Source organism: Symphodus melops (genome assembly GCF_947650265.1).
Source record: "Symphodus melops genome assembly, chromosome: 1".
In the NCBI taxonomy this organism is placed as follows: domain Eukaryota; kingdom Metazoa; phylum Chordata; class Actinopteri; order Labriformes; family Labridae; genus Symphodus; species Symphodus melops.
The window spans coordinates 47,142,596-47,159,341 of NC_136691.1; the positions used below are offsets into that span (position 1 = coordinate 47,142,596).

The 16,746-nt window shown below is 39.9% G+C and overlaps 1 protein-coding gene across 1 annotated transcript in view; it reads right to left on the bottom strand.

Moving 5' to 3' along the window:
- The window catches only part of LOC306820349 (transmembrane protein 132C), a 261,260-nt gene that overhangs the window by 136,219 nt on the left and 108,295 nt on the right, over window positions 1-16,746 (bottom strand). The window contains exons 4-5 of the mRNA XM_079338168.1: window positions 14,451-14,860; window positions 13,049-13,626 (exon numbers count right to left, since the gene is read on the bottom strand). Coding sequence (XP_079194294.1) covers window positions 13,049-13,626; window positions 14,451-14,860 — 988 coding nt within the window. The remainder of the gene's footprint in view (window positions 1-13,048; window positions 13,627-14,450; window positions 14,861-16,746) is intronic.

The window sequence follows — 16,746 nt, forward strand, 5'->3', positions numbered from 1 at the left end:
TGCCATCATATTTCCTGTGTATGTGATTTTTCTTTTGTTGGTGCATCTACTGTACATACATATATACATGGCTGTGTGCCATTTACATGTTCCTGAGAGATGGATGCACATACACACACTAGGACACGTGTGCATTCTTATGTCTATAGAGATCAACAAAACAGAGTTAAATCTACCTTTGAAATGTACAGAAACAGTATGAAATCAAACCACATAGCGCACCATTATGAAAGACACAGTTTGTGTGTTTGCAACATTCTTTGAGTCCTACTATGATTAGAAAAGATGGGGGTTTAGGCATGGAGAAGAAAAAGATGGCAGAAAATAGCCATGAGACTAGAAGCAGTGTGGCTTTATTTTACCAGCAAGCTGCTCAACAGACAAAGGTGTTAAACATAGGGACATAAAATGTTAACTCTAAGCCCTACCCATGGCCCAAATTGGTGGTCACGGAAGAACTTTATAATAAGTATTTATGGATCTTTATTCTTATGGGCTTGTATAGACCATACAGAAGCATGAATATTGATTTCAAATCTTTTTAAGGACAAATTAAAAAAAAAACCTCAGAGAAGCATTCAATAGTATTCTCTGACTTTTAAAACAAAACTGTCCTGACCAAAACTTAATGCCACACCTTAAGGCTCAGTAAAAAGTCAGAGTAGGGTTGAAGAAAAGAAAAGAAAAGAAAAAGGACATTGGAAAGGAGTGAAAGGAAATTAAAAAAAAAAAAAAAAAGATACAGGCGAGTAGAAGTGGATATTTTGCTATGAATAATGACTCATTCATCAGTGCTAATTCGCAAGGCTAATGTTCTCACTGAGCTTAATGGGGAGATTAGCCGGGCAAATTAGTACTGATAAACGAGCAAACATGAGGCATGGTGGTCAATCATGGAGCAAGCTATGTACTCGTATGGCACCTCAGCAATGAGAAGCATCTGTTCGAAATGAGATTTTAGTTCAAGTTCAACAATGAACTGCCCCTCATGGCCAAACCGCCTCGCAATATACTTGATCATAATAGATGGAGATACAAGCAGGAGCAGCCATTAGAATAATCAACATTAAGAACGCTGACAGTAAACACTAATGAAATGAGGCAATGGGGATGAGTGAAAGTGGCTTGCAGTTGAGATAAACAGCATTATCTGCATTGTTTTATTTCAATTAGCCAGCAGCTAATATAACTTTGTGGATAACACTATCCATGCTAAGGATGTCCCTTTGAGCTTACCTCAAAAAGATATTGTTATCGGGTTATCCTGGACTGTATGAAGAACAAATATAGCTCCTTGGTTTTTCGGAGCCATATTTTGACAAGGGCGTGGAACTGAAGAGAAGCGACTAATTCATTCACTGGTAGATAAGCTAGTTATCAACAGTGTGTGCTCCTGTATGAGAATTTGTAAATCTATTTTTTCTGTTGATCATAGCTTAGTAAAGTTGCTAATTTGTTTGACTAGTGAAGCTAAGAGAGCTTTTAGAGCATAGAAGAGTTGTCACTTGCCGACGTATCTCTCGCGAGTAGTGGCTAATTCACTGTGGCCTCTTAAGGACTCAAATCTATTCTCATTGTCTATTCTCAAATCTCATTCTCATGTGTTTTTTTTGTTAATATTGACTTGAACTTTAACTCCCGGTAAAGATCACAATCTGTGAAAAAAACGGAGTTCACTAATGTCAAAGTTATTGTCTTTGTGATCGGATTATTGATTAATAGAGTTACATTTTTGATTATAACTGTGCCCACCTCTGGCAAGACTGAAACATCAACATCCACTTGCACACTCTGAAACCAATGGCTTCAGAGGTTCTTTAATTCCTTCATTAATAAGTAACTGAATCATTAAAGTTTCATGTCTCGAGGTGATGCTATTATCCAGAGTGACTTGAGAATGAGTGCAACAGTTGAGTAAGCTTGAATTTCCGAGATCACAACATTACAAGCAACTAGTAGATAACAAAGGTCAAAGCAACAGTGCCTGGTGTCAGAACATCCCTTGGACCTTAAAAAAGGTTGTTTCTCACAAAGACATTCAAAAAGAATTAGAGAAACAATGTCTGGGATAGGGAAGAACTCCATGAAGAATTTATGAATTCTGTTTGAAGGTCCAACGTACTGTATCTAATCTACAAGGCTGTAACATGTCTGGAATGAAGAATAACAGCCTTATTTTCAGCTTGACATCTTTGGAGATTACACAGCTCAGAGTGGAAGTCATACACATCACTGGGCAGGTTTGATAAGAAATCTCCAGGACAGATTAGTTGAATTGCATGCACTCATCCATCGCTTTATTTCTCGGAACTCCTGTCTGATATTGCAGCTTCTTGCTTGCTGAGATATTTGAGGGACATACGTCAATAAAACCGAGACACATAAAAGAAAGTTTCTCCAGGCTGATTTTTGTCTACTTCACAAGACCTGCAATTTCAGCAACACCATGTAGACGATTACTGTCGTGGTAGGTGAGCAATCATATGTCTCCAAAAATATCTGCACAGTTCTGATGGTGTTCACTGGCCCAGTAGGTACATCCTTCAGCCATTCAATACATGAATTCCAACTGAACCGGGAGAGGGAGACAGTGACGCACAAATAATAGGATTATTTTGGGGGGGGGGGGGGGGGGGGGGGGGGGGATTTAGTCACTACTTGCATTGAAAGTTCTGAGAGAAACATTTTTGAAGACAGATCATTAGTTACAAAAAATTAAATGGGGAATAAAATAAAGCTATAGCTACATTTGAATTTGGTAGAAAATAGCTGATTTGTGCCGATTAATGTGACTTAGAATAAAGACGATAATAATTACACCCTCAACCACGATAAAAAGCTCACAGCTGCAAAACAGGATGCAAACATCTACTAAATAATATACTTCCAGGAAATAACTGGGTCCACATACTAGAGTTAAATGTTATCAACACATGGGTCAATATGCGTTGGCAGGTTACAATGAATATAATGGAAATACATATAAATACAAAAGCAATCACAGTCACAGTATGCCCTCCACTGTCATGTTCCAAATGAATCATCAGCAGCCAAGAAATTGAGCCCAGTGTTCCTTGCACATAAACTGTATTGCACTCTTTTCTCATTATCTAAGCCAAGTCACACCCACACACATACTATATAACAGCACACACAGAAAGAAAACAGTATTATATCTAGCCTCTGGAGGCTGTTTATAGAGCCCCCTGCAGAGTAGAAGTGAATAGGAAGATGTACTCAGAAAGGAACCATTGTGAATTGAAAGTATAACAAAGCAAGAAGCACATCACTGTTAAAAAAAAATTACATTTAATTAATGTATTGAGATGATGACGCTATGACGGAAAGCCTTGAAAGAATGATTCAGTCTGCAACAATGGAGAGCAAGTATAGAGTCCATGATACGAGCTTGCAAGATAAAGGTCCATTTATTTATTTATTTCTGTGAACTCACACGGTTGCACTGCACACATATAGTAAAGCTAGAATTAGCCTACTTCCGGCCTCATAAACCTAAACAGACTATTTAGACTAAGAAAGCTGTTTATTAAAAGAGTCTAAATATGTTGGACAGCAGAATGGCTGTGAAGTAATGGCTGCAAAGGTCAAAGTTTTTTTCCTTCCCGGGTTAGACTTTCTGTTGAGTTTCAAAAATAATATCTTTTTGATATTCAAATGTGAAGACTGTCTTATGCTATATGGCTGGCCAAGTCTTGACCTAAAATGCACACTTTTATTTATGACATGAGATAATGATAATGAGTTATTTGTGATAGGTGTCACTAAGCAGCTTTTATTGGAATAAACATGGCTCTGCCTCCAATGCTGTGTCCATCCTATAATACGTCCATGGTCCCAAGGCAAGATAGTAAAAAAAAGTTGGAGTTGAAGTTCCAGGATGGTAAAGGCTGCAGCTATGAGTCCTTTCTGCTTGTAAAAATATCAAATGGTTAAACCCCAGCTTGTTAAAATAAACTAATCCACACTCCTTTCCCAACCCCTGGAGTAACTGAAAGGTAAATACTCAAACACATAGATTAACACACAAACATGCAGAGCTTGGTGTAAAACGTGCTCCTCCAAGCAACTGGTGCATCCCCTGCCCAGAGGAATGCATAGAGGCTTGTTTCTAAATTGGGCTTCTCCATTCTTCAACAAGGAGCGAAACGAAAGGGACAGACAATAACCGTCCAGGCATTTGCATATGAAGCATCCCAAAATTAGCCTTGGGAGACCCAGACACAAAGACTGATAGAGGCATGAAAAGAAAGGAAGAAAACCGATGGAATTGGTTGGGATTTTGAAAAACAGGGATCGACAGCTTAACAGTCTTGTGTGAGTCTGAGGATCACTGTCATTTCAGCGGAAGTTCAAAAAGCAAAAATGTTTTACAACTTTTCAAAAACACATGCGTATTAATTACAATTTTAGCGATAATGTCAATCATTTTGCATTTCTCCCCTTCCTGTGCTCCAACTCCGCTCCTCTGATGGTTTCCTTTTTTTCTCCTCCTCTTCCATTTCTGCCTCTGTCTGTATCACCCGTACTCACAGAGCCCCAAAACACACAAACAGCAGCGCTATCCCGACGTTGATGGCTGTCACCTTTGTGTACTCAGCCTCTTTCAGGAGCCAGCAATGCAAATAACACCCTTATGAATATTCATGACAGATTTGAGATGGAAAGAGGGAGAATGCGAAAGAGAAAACAGGAGAAAGGAGAGGGAAGAGAGGGAGTTTTGATGGGTGAAGTGAAGGTTAGAAAGGAAGCATGCTGCAGAAAGAATGACAGGGTAGACTGGATTAAGAGAATAAACAGAGACAGAGTTACTGTTTGGGTCAAAAACAGAAAGAGGGTGGGTGTTTGTGTGTGTAGGTGCAGGTGTGTGTTTGCTTAGTGTTAACCCATATACCCCAATTAGTGGTTGAGAGTTTACTGAAGCTTTACTGACGTCTCAAGGGAATAGCAGGCAGAGTTTTTAGTAATGCCAGTTAAGTTTTCAATATATTGGCGTAAAAGAGGCAATTGTGACATACTTCATTTCATTTCAAACCTTTACTTAAGCTTTGATAATCATCGAGGTTTCCCTCATGCGGTGAAGTGGTTTTAGATCATTGTCTTAATTTGCGAAAGAGAAATAAGAGTCTTCATTTTCACAGTGCGTTGTAAATTATTCCATATTTTGTATTGAAAAAACTAAATGGGGATTTTCCATGTTCAGAGAAAACCCACGGGACTTGAAACAAAGGACCATCAGTGGAGCAATTCTGTTAGTGGTGGTCCAGTTTAGCAGAGATATTATATAAGAAGGTGTAAGTCCAATAAGTAATATATAGATAAAGAGGTATACAGCTTCTATATATTCAGCTTAAATATTTGGATAAGCTTGCAAAGATGAATGTCATTTTTTTCTGTTATCTCACTCACAAACAAGGCGCACTGAAGAGCACATACCTTACAGTTAATGTATAGCACTTTTGAGGATGTAGCTTACTTAAAAAATGACCTCAGGTGGTGGTAAATAAGTACAGAGTTCATTCTCAGGATAGGGTGAGCATCTATCTAACAAAGTCATCTGCTTCGATGCTGATATAGTGAATGATAAATAATGACAACTGTTAGTTCTGGATGGACAGTCTAAGCAGAAAGAATATGCGGAAGAATGTCAGTGTGCTTGGTAAATAAAGTGATGCTAATTTGGTAGTTTTGCTTTTCTTTAAAGTGGTTTATTTATCTGTTTTGCTGATTACATGTTGATTCTTATTTCATATACTCTCTATTTCATGTGCTGTGTTTTACCACATTAAGTTTAACTACTCTCTGTATGGCTAAATACTAAAGTAACACACTAGTACAAATTATGATGGAGCTGTGAGACACACTGAGCGAGGGAGACATATGTGTGTGTGACTTTCTGCTGTACTAGATCCAGTTTAACACATTGGGTGATAATTTGCAGCGCTGCTTTTGTGGAAGCAGAGCTTGAAATAGAAAGAAATCAGACAAAGAAATGATCTCTGATCCAACGGCTGTGGAAGATTTCCATGTGAGAATATGACACAAAGAAGAAGACAGTCCCAGACATAAAAAAAGAAACAATGACACAGAGAGATACTGCACAGGAAACAAAAAAAAAGGACAGACAGGGAGGCACTTGCATTTTCACCACCTTGTATTTGCAACTATGCAGTCATTTTTCTCTGGAATATCTTTCACCTCGTCAGTAAGAGGAAAGGGCAGGTGATCAAAGCTCAATTCAATTTAGTTAAAAAAAACTTGATTTGTCCCCGGGGGGGCAATTTAAAGCTAACGTCTATAATTATATTTTTTCTTGAATAATTTGACTTTCACTTATTAGTTTTAATTATTTAATTATTAGATTTTTGGATGAACAGATTGATGTAGTTGCTGTCCAATAGCACAATCTTTTTTATGAACTATTGAGATTAATAGTACATTTGACTTACTTTGCTTTAGAATTTGGAAAATAATAGACCATACCCTCTGAAAGAACTTCTCAGCCCTCTTGAAAATGTCCAGACGTTGGCCAAGTGAATTGTGGGTGTAAGCAAATATCTCATGTGCCCCTGACTCAATTCTGCAGGCTTGCTTTTAAATGTCTGCATGATGTTGGGGTGAGCATGTGTGAATGCAGTATAGGAGTAATACAGTAATACAAAAAGCAGGTAATAGCTAAACTAATATGTCAAATGAACAAAGTGGGCTGGTTGTCGGTGTTTATCAGGTGCTTTTATAGCCTGCCTCTGGTTGACCGAAGATTAATTTGAGACAGCATTTCTAATATGGTAATCAATTGGCTTTAAAAGTCTGCTTCAGAAACAAGTGACATCACTGAGACTACGTCCATGTTTTATACAGCCTGAATCTTTCTGAGGTATTGTTCCTGTCAAACTGATGTTTTTTTTTTTTTTTTCGTTCACAGATAAAAGAAGCAGAACTGCTAAATTTACACAGTCACTTCATGATTTACTTTTTCATATGCTAGTACCATGAAGGTTACTTTTTAAACAAGCTGGCAGTTCATTTATCTGCTTCATCTAAGCTGAAAGAAATCCATGTAATGCTCGTTTCATCTTTTGTGCCTTTTCAAGATTGCATGAAATTCATTTGTCAGTTAGAAAGGTTGGACAAAGAGCATCAGAGAAACAAGATGACTAACAGAAAAACAAACAAGGAAGAAAGACTGAACCAAGGAGACACACAAAGGCAATGAAAAACACACATCATCCACCATGCGTACACAACCAAAAAACACTAGTGTACTGGCACATGATTAATATGAAACAGACTATAAAATAAAAAAGTATGAAAAAATGTAGATCAGGAGGTATGCAAGAACGTAAGTCCAAAATATATGTAAGGTTGCATAAACACTTTCACACAAACAGTCAAAAAACAATTGATTTCACCCTGTTGTTGGTAAAAGGGCATCTGAGGTAAAATCAATGGCAGATCTTGTGGAATAAAGGCATCCTGGGCATACTGAGCGTGTATGTGTGTGTGTGTGTGTGTGTGTGTGTGTGTGGCGACACCGGATAGAATTGTGTGTGTGTGTGTGTAGGTGTGTACATATGTGAGGCATAACTACAACAGAGGACTAGCTGGCCCTTAGAAGTACATCTCCCCTCTGATACCAAGAAAAATCCACTAATCCCTACACCAGACACACACACACACACACACACACACACACACACACACACACACACACACACACCCACACACTCACACTCACACAAACACACACACAAACACACTCACACAGAGAACGAACGGGGCAATAAATACAGGCCACATATGAATTCACACACCTGAAACAAATGACTTTTATAAAACCTGTCACATAAAAACTGACTGTGAGAGAAAATAAAGGAAAAGAAGAGCAAACACAAGCAGAGAAAAGACATATTTGCCTTTTTATGATGGCCGACTGTATCTCTCTATTTCCGCAGTGTATAATCACACCCCTACACACACACACACACACACACACACACACGGACACACACACACACACACACACACACACACACACTTTTCCCCACATCAGTAATCATCTTGCTAATTAGCTAACCAAACAACGATCGCACACAGTTCAAGATGACAGCTTTTTAACGAGGGAGATACTAATCACTTTGACCCCCGTTCTGTCAACATTCCCACTGCTGCAAAAAGCTGAAATGCTTGACTAAACACAGATCGTAGGAATCAAACATCTATGGAAAAGCTTCACACAGATTTGAACACCATGTTAAAGAGATTTGGCTGAATGCACAGTGAACTGGAGCTGCCTGGAACACAGTTTCATCATCGAGCTTTGCCCTCTTTTCTGACTTTTGAAGTTACAAGTGAAGGTGTGGTGATTGGTGGGCAGATAAGGGCTAATTAATCTGTGTCTTTGTATTACTTCCCAGAAAGAGAGCTTTTTGAACTCAAATAAGATAATTGCATGAAAATGGAAGGTTTGATGTTTGCCTCATGTTTTCTTGTTTGCTATGTTATAGAAATTCATCAAATATCAACACGTTGAAACCAAACTACATTGCAAATCAGCATGGTCGCGTAGTGATTTGCACTGATGCCTTACAAGAAGCTGGCACAGGGTTCAAATCCAACCTGCTGTACATGGAGCGGGAGTAACTCAATCTATAGGGACCAGAAGGTCGCCAGCTCACGAGGCATTTAGGACTAGATGCTGGAGAGGTGATACTCTTTAAGTGTCGAGGTGTCTTTGACCCGGAACTTCCACCAGATACTGGTAGATTGTCTTTCCGCTTCTCTCAGTTACGGCTCGGTGCACACTCGCCCGTTTACACCCATAGGCTGCGTTCTCTGTGCAGCATCAAGCAGCACGCCAGGACAACTGGAGGGGCTTGACTCTCGACAGCATGAGACAACACAATGTGTGTGGTATAAAACTGTATAAAACAATTTAGAACACATAAACAAAGACACATAAGGTGATGGTTCTGAGCCGTCAAAATGGAGTGTTTTATTCTGAAGATAAACTGGATGTTTTCATGCTGTTTCGTTGTCTGACTCGCCGTCCTGCTCGGTCTTTTCTGTGCTAAATCGATGCGCTGTGCTTGGGTGTCTGGCGAAAATAGAAGCTGTAAGTATCTGCAGCTAAGGGCTCCGGATGGATGAAGCTGAGATGGAGCTGAGACGCAGCACACACATTGAATAAAGTAAAAACCTATCAGAGACGGACTGAAAACACATCTGATGGAATTTAGGATTGAGAACTCCCCAACTTCTCAGGACGCCAGTCTCTGTACACTCCCCTCACTCTCACATCTGTATCCTCAGCGGAAGTTCAAGCAGGAGTACTGGTTATTCTCCCACTCCCTCGACCACTTCCTCCATCTTCCTGCTATGGTGATCAACAGATTTGGGGTGTTTACTCTTTAAGTAATTAGAGTAAGCACTTGCCTCCATAGGGGGATACCCTATCCTGCCGCCTCATTACTCATCCGAGTGCATGAAGTTGTCATAATTGATTCTAATCCCCAAAGACTTTGCCACATTTATTTCCTATAATTTTAATTGAATAATCGTTTATTCTTTATTAAGTGTCTCGTGATTTAAATACATTTGCTCTGTCCGCGCTTTCGAGCCTATGTGTGTGTGAATAGAGTCTCAAAATAACAGAGTGAAAAAGCTGTAATTTCCCCGGGGATTAAACAAGCGTGTGAAATAAAATAGAAACTTGAAAATATGCACATTTTGTCATCTGTCAGGATGTTTTCGAGCTGGAAATAGATTTCAGTTAGTGGGAGATGTGACGTGATTATTATATACATTCCAAATCTTCATGTGTGGTCGGTAACATGGCAGGAACTTCTTTGTTGGAAATCTGTTTAACACAAGAAAAATACACCTACCAGTCAGAAATGATGTAACAAGCGGGGCTAATGGACTCATTTTGAAAAATAACCCCCCCCCCCCCAAAAAAAATAGTTACATTTAATTTTTTTGTATCTTCATTTCTAACCAAAAGGCTTTCATTTTGAAACTCTCCTCTTTTCCTTTCAAAGAGAATCTTGGCTTTTCCACACAGAGCGAGGGAGTCCATTTAAGTTTGGCCCATTATCTTTGGCTTCTTATTAATATCTAAGCCTGAGTAGCAGTGTCAAAAAGCAATTACAGACTCATCAAGCTCATGTCTCATATGTCTGTTGTGTTCTTTCAGCCATAAACATGTTTAATTGTCGAACAGTATCATTTTCACTCACAGTCTGAGACACTGGCAGTAGATCTATAATAAGTCTTGAGTCACAGACTGTAATTAGTGTGCATCTACCAGTCAGAGAAACGTTTCAAATGTTTAGTTTCTATTCCTGTGCAAGAATTTGTTTCATGCTTGTTATTTAAGTTTTTAATCACTTTTTTCATACTTATATCGGGGTATTTTCTTAGTAATTGATGTCTTGAGGTAGAAGCCAAATGAAAAAAATAGAACCATCCTCCACAGGTTGCAGCACAGTGCAGTAGTTGTCTAGAGATGGGTAGTCTGATCTCAAAGTGACAAAAGCCGTGTGTATGGTTATGTGAGACTACGGGCCCTGTGACAGGTGATACAGCGAAGATGTCCAATCCAATTTGGTAAATGTGTGTCGCCTGGAGCCCTCTGTCCTTCCACGTCTACCTCTCGCTCTAAAGTGAGGATGAGATGTAAGTTCATGTTCATGTTTTTTTTCCCTTCTCTTACTTCTACTTTTAACAATCTCTCCTATTATGGTTATCTCTTTTTGTCTTTTTTTTATGTTGTTGATTGTTTTGACATGTCATCTTTCTCCTTTTCTTTCTGACTCTGCCTGTCTTCCTCCGCGTCCTTCCATCTCAGCAGCAGTTTATCATAATCACATCACTTCAATGTGATGGAGCACACTTAAGGCTTATTATGTCTCTTTCTCTCTCTCTCCACCCTAGTGCTCTCACACACACACAGGAATGAGACACACCTAGCCTGATTGCATGTCAGACTGTGCTTCTAACATTGGAGATTATCAATGGAACTGTGTGCTGGGGCAGAGGGCAGGACCCAGCCCCCCACCCCCCATACAAATACACGCACACACAAACCCATATTGTCTGAAAAGATACAAACAAAAATAAGAAAATGATGTCATACAAAACGACGTGGGGACTTTTTTCTTCCACCCCTTTCTTTTCTTTTCATACACACAAGTATGTTGTGGACACACTCAAACAGACACACACTGCAGGGCTGTTGTACAACAACGACAGAGACAAAGTGTCTGTCGGGGAGAACTAAAGAGGCCACCTTATCTTTCCTTCGTATGCGTTTGTGTGTGTGCGTGAGTGTGTCCGGTGTGGTCATGTGTTCTTCTTACATACACATGTTGGAGATACACAACACAAGGGTGTCTGTGTGTCCTTTGAAGAATTCTGTGTGTGTGCATGTTAGAGAAATAGTGTGCCCGCCGACGGAGTATTAGTCTTAACTGTATTGGTGTGACTTTGTGTCTGCACGTGTGCAGTTGGTCTGCAAGTCGTGGGTCAGGGGGAGTGCAGTCTAGCCACTCGTTATTTTTTTCAGTTGTCCTCAGAAAACCTCAGGAATGATTGTGCACGCAGAAAAACACAACTGTGACCCTGTTGCTCATGTTTTGATTGATTTCAGCATGATTGCAAATCAGCGGGAAACGTTCAGTTGTTTAGATAAGTGATTCCCAACCCTATTTTCTTTTGAGCCCCTCCTCCTTGTATCTGAGCCCTTCACACTACTCCCTAAGTTTTACAGCGTCAGAGGAGAGGCAGGCACCCCAGGTTGGGAACTAATGGTTTAGATTATCATGCTGAAAGCACAAATTAGGCCACAACAGTGTTTCACTACAGTCCTTTATCGCTTGTCATTTTTGTGAGTGTAGAAAGACCCTCATTGCAGTTGATTTTTTAAAGGTTTTTTTTATGCCTTTGGTTCAGAGTCCAGCTGGCCTTTCAGATATCATATCATGACAAAGAACCACACTAACATCAAACCATCACACCAATCTGACAGCGGTAAATAGACCACTGACGATCACTCGTTCCACATTAAGAGTTATGCTCTAGTTATTTCTGCTATGAATGACTTTTTTATGCACTGGATGAGAGTGTGTGTAACAGTAAATGTAGACGATAGCTTTTGAAGCCCTGTATCCAAGGTAACAGATGTGATGTCATGAAACATGTTTCAATGTCATTCGTTTTTATTAATGCAATACAAATACACAGCAAGTAAACTGCTTCCAAAAAGCTTTTGATGCTAAAATGTGAAGCTTGAAGATAAATGTATTTTTTATTTTTTTTAATAATCTGAGCTATTGATTCAAAAAATTCTATATCCTGCAATGAAGTTGTGTGATGGGATTTTCTATGGATGGGTTACAATGATAAAAGTGCAGGTCAATTGTCCTTTGTTTGAAATCCCTAAAGTCAGTAAAATGATGAGGCAGAGATGGAATGCAGATATGTGCGCTTAGACAAGATCAGGGGTTGCAAACTTATTTTCAGTCAGCGAACCAAAAGGAAATGTCTTTCCTGGGATATAAAGTGCAGGAAAACATATTGCTGCTTATATGAGAAATCATATAGGTGACCTCTTAAGGCACACCTGAGAGCCATTTTAGGAACCATCCCTCAGTTTTCAGATTCCCAGTTCCACTCAAATGTTATGCCTCTTCAACCTTCAGTCTCACTCTATCTTCCTTTCCCTCTCTCTCCTCTCATTTTCTGTGTTTTCATCTCTCCTTGGCTCAGTCCTGAATATTCATGAGGTTGTTATTTGCATCGCTGACTCCTGAAAGCATCTGAGTACACAAAGGTGACAGCCATCAACCTCAGGAGGCGGCAGTGTTGAGAGATGAGAGAGCAAAGGAGGGACGGGGAAAAAAATCAATGGAAATGACAGAAAGAAGAATCAAAGAAAAAGATGGAGGAAAATGTGAAATATTAAAAAAAGGAGATCACATGAAGAACCAAAGCCAGATGAGATCGATACGTTTACTATTTTTGTTCCTACCTCAGTGTAAACTGCTCAGTGTTTGAATTCGTCCTCATGTAGATGCCAAACGCCACTGTCTTGCCAAGTCGAACCGGGCTGGGGGGCACCAGAACCTCCACATTGTCATCCAGTCTCAGTTTTTCACCCTTTGCTGAAACTGGGCCTACTGTCAATCCAACAGAACCAGCTTTCATCATGTCCTGAAGCCCTCCGTCCACTAGAGGGCTCCACTGTCCCCCAAGGCCCAATCCTAGTCTTTCCAGAGGGTTGATGTTTGCACTCTGACCTTTCCACGGCTCATTGACGATGGAGGGACACTCCGTACCAGCCCCGTCCATCGTTATGATTGAGTAATACACATCCACTGAAGGCAGAGTCACTTCAGGAGGTCTTTTTCTCACTTGTGGGGGTGTAAACCAAGCTGGGGGAAGCTCCAGACGGACCACACAGATGCCAGATGGTCCCATGAGGCGGCAGCCCGCCGAGGGTGACGTTTCACTGGTGTCACGTATGGCTATGGCTCTGACACATGGGAGGAGGGCCGGGGGAGGCGGGTCATGTTCGTCCCAACGCCTCCCCACTAGGTAAAAGAGCACCTAAAGATAAAGACAAAAACAAACATGTGTAATAAGTGTATAATGTGAAAAGGTGGCCCAATTACAAGAAAAGAAAAAACAACTAAGGATACCTTTTTATCCCTAAACCTTTCAGAGCCAGCTGAAATGACTGGTCATGTCTCTCTGAAATTTGACATCTTAAAAAGATAAAATAAAAATACCATCAGCTCTAGATAATGAAAACAGCTACCTCTGTCTTTTTCACTAAATAAACTCTGTAATTAGCATAATCTATAAAACGGTATTAAACATCTTAAATTTACTTTGTATAATGTGAGGTGTGTGTTTTTTTGTAGTCGTAAATCCAGATGCTCTAAAAGTGGTTTTAAGTGAATACATAAGTAGTATGGATGATAAATTCACATTCTCAAATACTTCCTATATTATGGGTGTGACTTGTGAAGTATACGTACTGTGTATTTTCAGGTTTTACCAGTACTTAAAGATTTTAATTTTAAAGGTTGGCAGCCTGTCATTTTAATAATCTGGGACAAAGTTGAATTCCAATCTCTTTGAATAAAAGTGGTTCTTAGAAGAAATATGGATGCAATCAACTGGTAGTTTCTTCTATCAAAACCAAAGAAGTTGAAGCTGACTTTAGCTACAAGCCGGCAGAAAGATGGAGCCAACTTCTAGACAATCATACGGTCCAAATGTGGCCACTCTCAAATCTGAGTTCATAACTTTGTTTTTGATCAAACTTGAGGTGACTCGCAACTTATTTTTCTGCAGTTATACTTGTTATTTATTTACTATGAGGAACCTGAATGACAATTTTAAGTAACACATTCAACATCCAGTACCTGTATCCAGGGCCGGGTTGACCCCACTTTGGGCATCACCACCTGACCTTTGACCTTCCAATTCAGAGTCACATGGTTGGTTGTTGGCAGCAGTTGCGGTGGCGGCCCTTGCAGTAGCTCAACTGGGATTGGCTGCTCGATGCTCATGTTTCCATAGCTGCAGTTGACACTGGGCAGGGAGTGCGGGGCTGCAACGCCCTCTTCCAGCTGGTGGAGGAAGAAGGGCTCGGTCCGCTGTGATAGGCTGCCGTTTTTCATAACCTCCTGATTGGCTTCTCGCAAAAAGAACGCAGAGTCAGCGCCACTTAGCTGGCATTGGACCGGCAGGTAGGTCGGGAGGGAGGAGGAGAAACGTGGTTGGGAGAAGTCCGGCCCTCCTCCTGGTCCGATTCCTGCTTCAACGTTAGACACTGAGGTGAGACAAGGTAAGAAAGGAGAAAGGAAAGGATAAGGGAAGGTAAGAGGGAGGAGTGAAGGAGGAGAAAAGAAGAAGACATTACATTTTATATAAACATCTCCTTCCTTAAAAAACTAAAGCAAATGATCCCATACCATCCATTCAAGTCAAGTCAAAAAACAGCATGTAAATCCCAGAGTCACTGACCTGTGAAAAACATTCTTACTGTATAAACTCTGATATATAAACACATACTCACATCTAGCAGCGTTTACACAAAAAATGTTGAATTACAAGCTGCTGACACAACATACACTACATGGTGTTTCTTCACAGTTTGTATGCAAGGAGAAATAAGCGTAAACACATTAGCTCTTAGCTGTGTATACAAGACTGATCGACTCAGCATCACACAGAGCTCTACATTAATGCATCACTTTTTATCCCCCATTCCAAAAGCATTACAGCAGCATATATCACAAATGACATATTGCTCTTTGGCAGTGTATTTCCATATATTTACATTCAAACCTCTTCCTGGTAACATTACACATAGATGAGGAGCTTGGATTCGGGGATTACTGGGATGTTGGTGCAGCGCTGTATTTGTTGCTGTAAGAGGACCAGCAGTTACAATGACTGTGCTGTGTTAGGATGCAGGTTTGATCCCTAACCCTTATCCTCCATCTCTCTTTATATGCTGTGTTCTCTGTTTGGCTTGATCAGCATAAGTGCACTAAACTTTCAAAAGGATCACTTGTAGTACACGTTTTGAATGTGAGTGTAAGCTGACATGAGCCAGAGCTGAGGACGCAGCTGTCAAAAGTCCAAATGTTTCTACATAGGTTCATAAAAACTCTTATAATTAGCATATGAGCTAATGGCTTTTACATGAACATTTTGATTGATTACGCATTGAATTGATAATGCAGATGATGACAACATTGATGATATCCATAATGTTGCAAATATCAATGATGTTACTAATATGGATGAGAATATTCATGATCGTGATGATTTGCCTGTCGACACTTGTGTCTGCACTGACTTGAAGCTGATGGCATACATTTGCTGATATCGTCTTCTCCTGTCTACATCTTCAATGGTGTTTAACTAAATCTCAGATGTATGTCGCTTTGAAAAAACAAAAAGAGTCAGTTACTTACAGAAACTGCTAAATAAGAACTGCATTGTTTATTTAGCCCAAATAATAACTGTATAGCTATGTTGTGCTCTATAGTTACCGGTAATTTGAAGCTGTCTCTTGTTTTCTTAGCGAAAACTATGTTAAGTAAAAAGCAAAAGTGTAATTCTCTTTGAGTATAACACTGCTGTGAATCTAAAAGAATGGTTAGTTAGCAAACTTGTCTGTAAGTTACTGTAAGCTGTTACAAACCAGCCGGCAATTCAATTCCAGGCCACATATTTTTGGGGTATTTGACATTTTTAGAGCAGTGTGTTGAACTATGCCTGGTGTTAGCAGCCGCCAGCTCTAAACAATGTATTAGGGTATAGTAGGAAAAGGAAGGAAATGGAATGCATTAAATGGCAACTGCTGCAAAACGTGTCTGAGAGAAAAGTATAGAATAAAGGTACATTTTATACAGTATACACAAAAATAGACAATTTCCATTTTAACACACCAAGGAACCCGTGCTGGCATAAACAAAACACACATACCAAATCCCATTTGTGTGTCAATGTGTGTGTGAGCGTGTGTTTTTCTGTATGGATGTGTATTACTGTGTCCTAGGGTAGCAGAGTGTGAAAATATAATGAGGGTGGGACAGCGTAGCGCTGTCTGGGGCAAGTCATACTGAGGCAACTTCACAAAAAAATAATAGCAGAGAAATAAAGTGATACCTCGGTGTAACATGAATAAGCAGGCTGGTTTGGTTA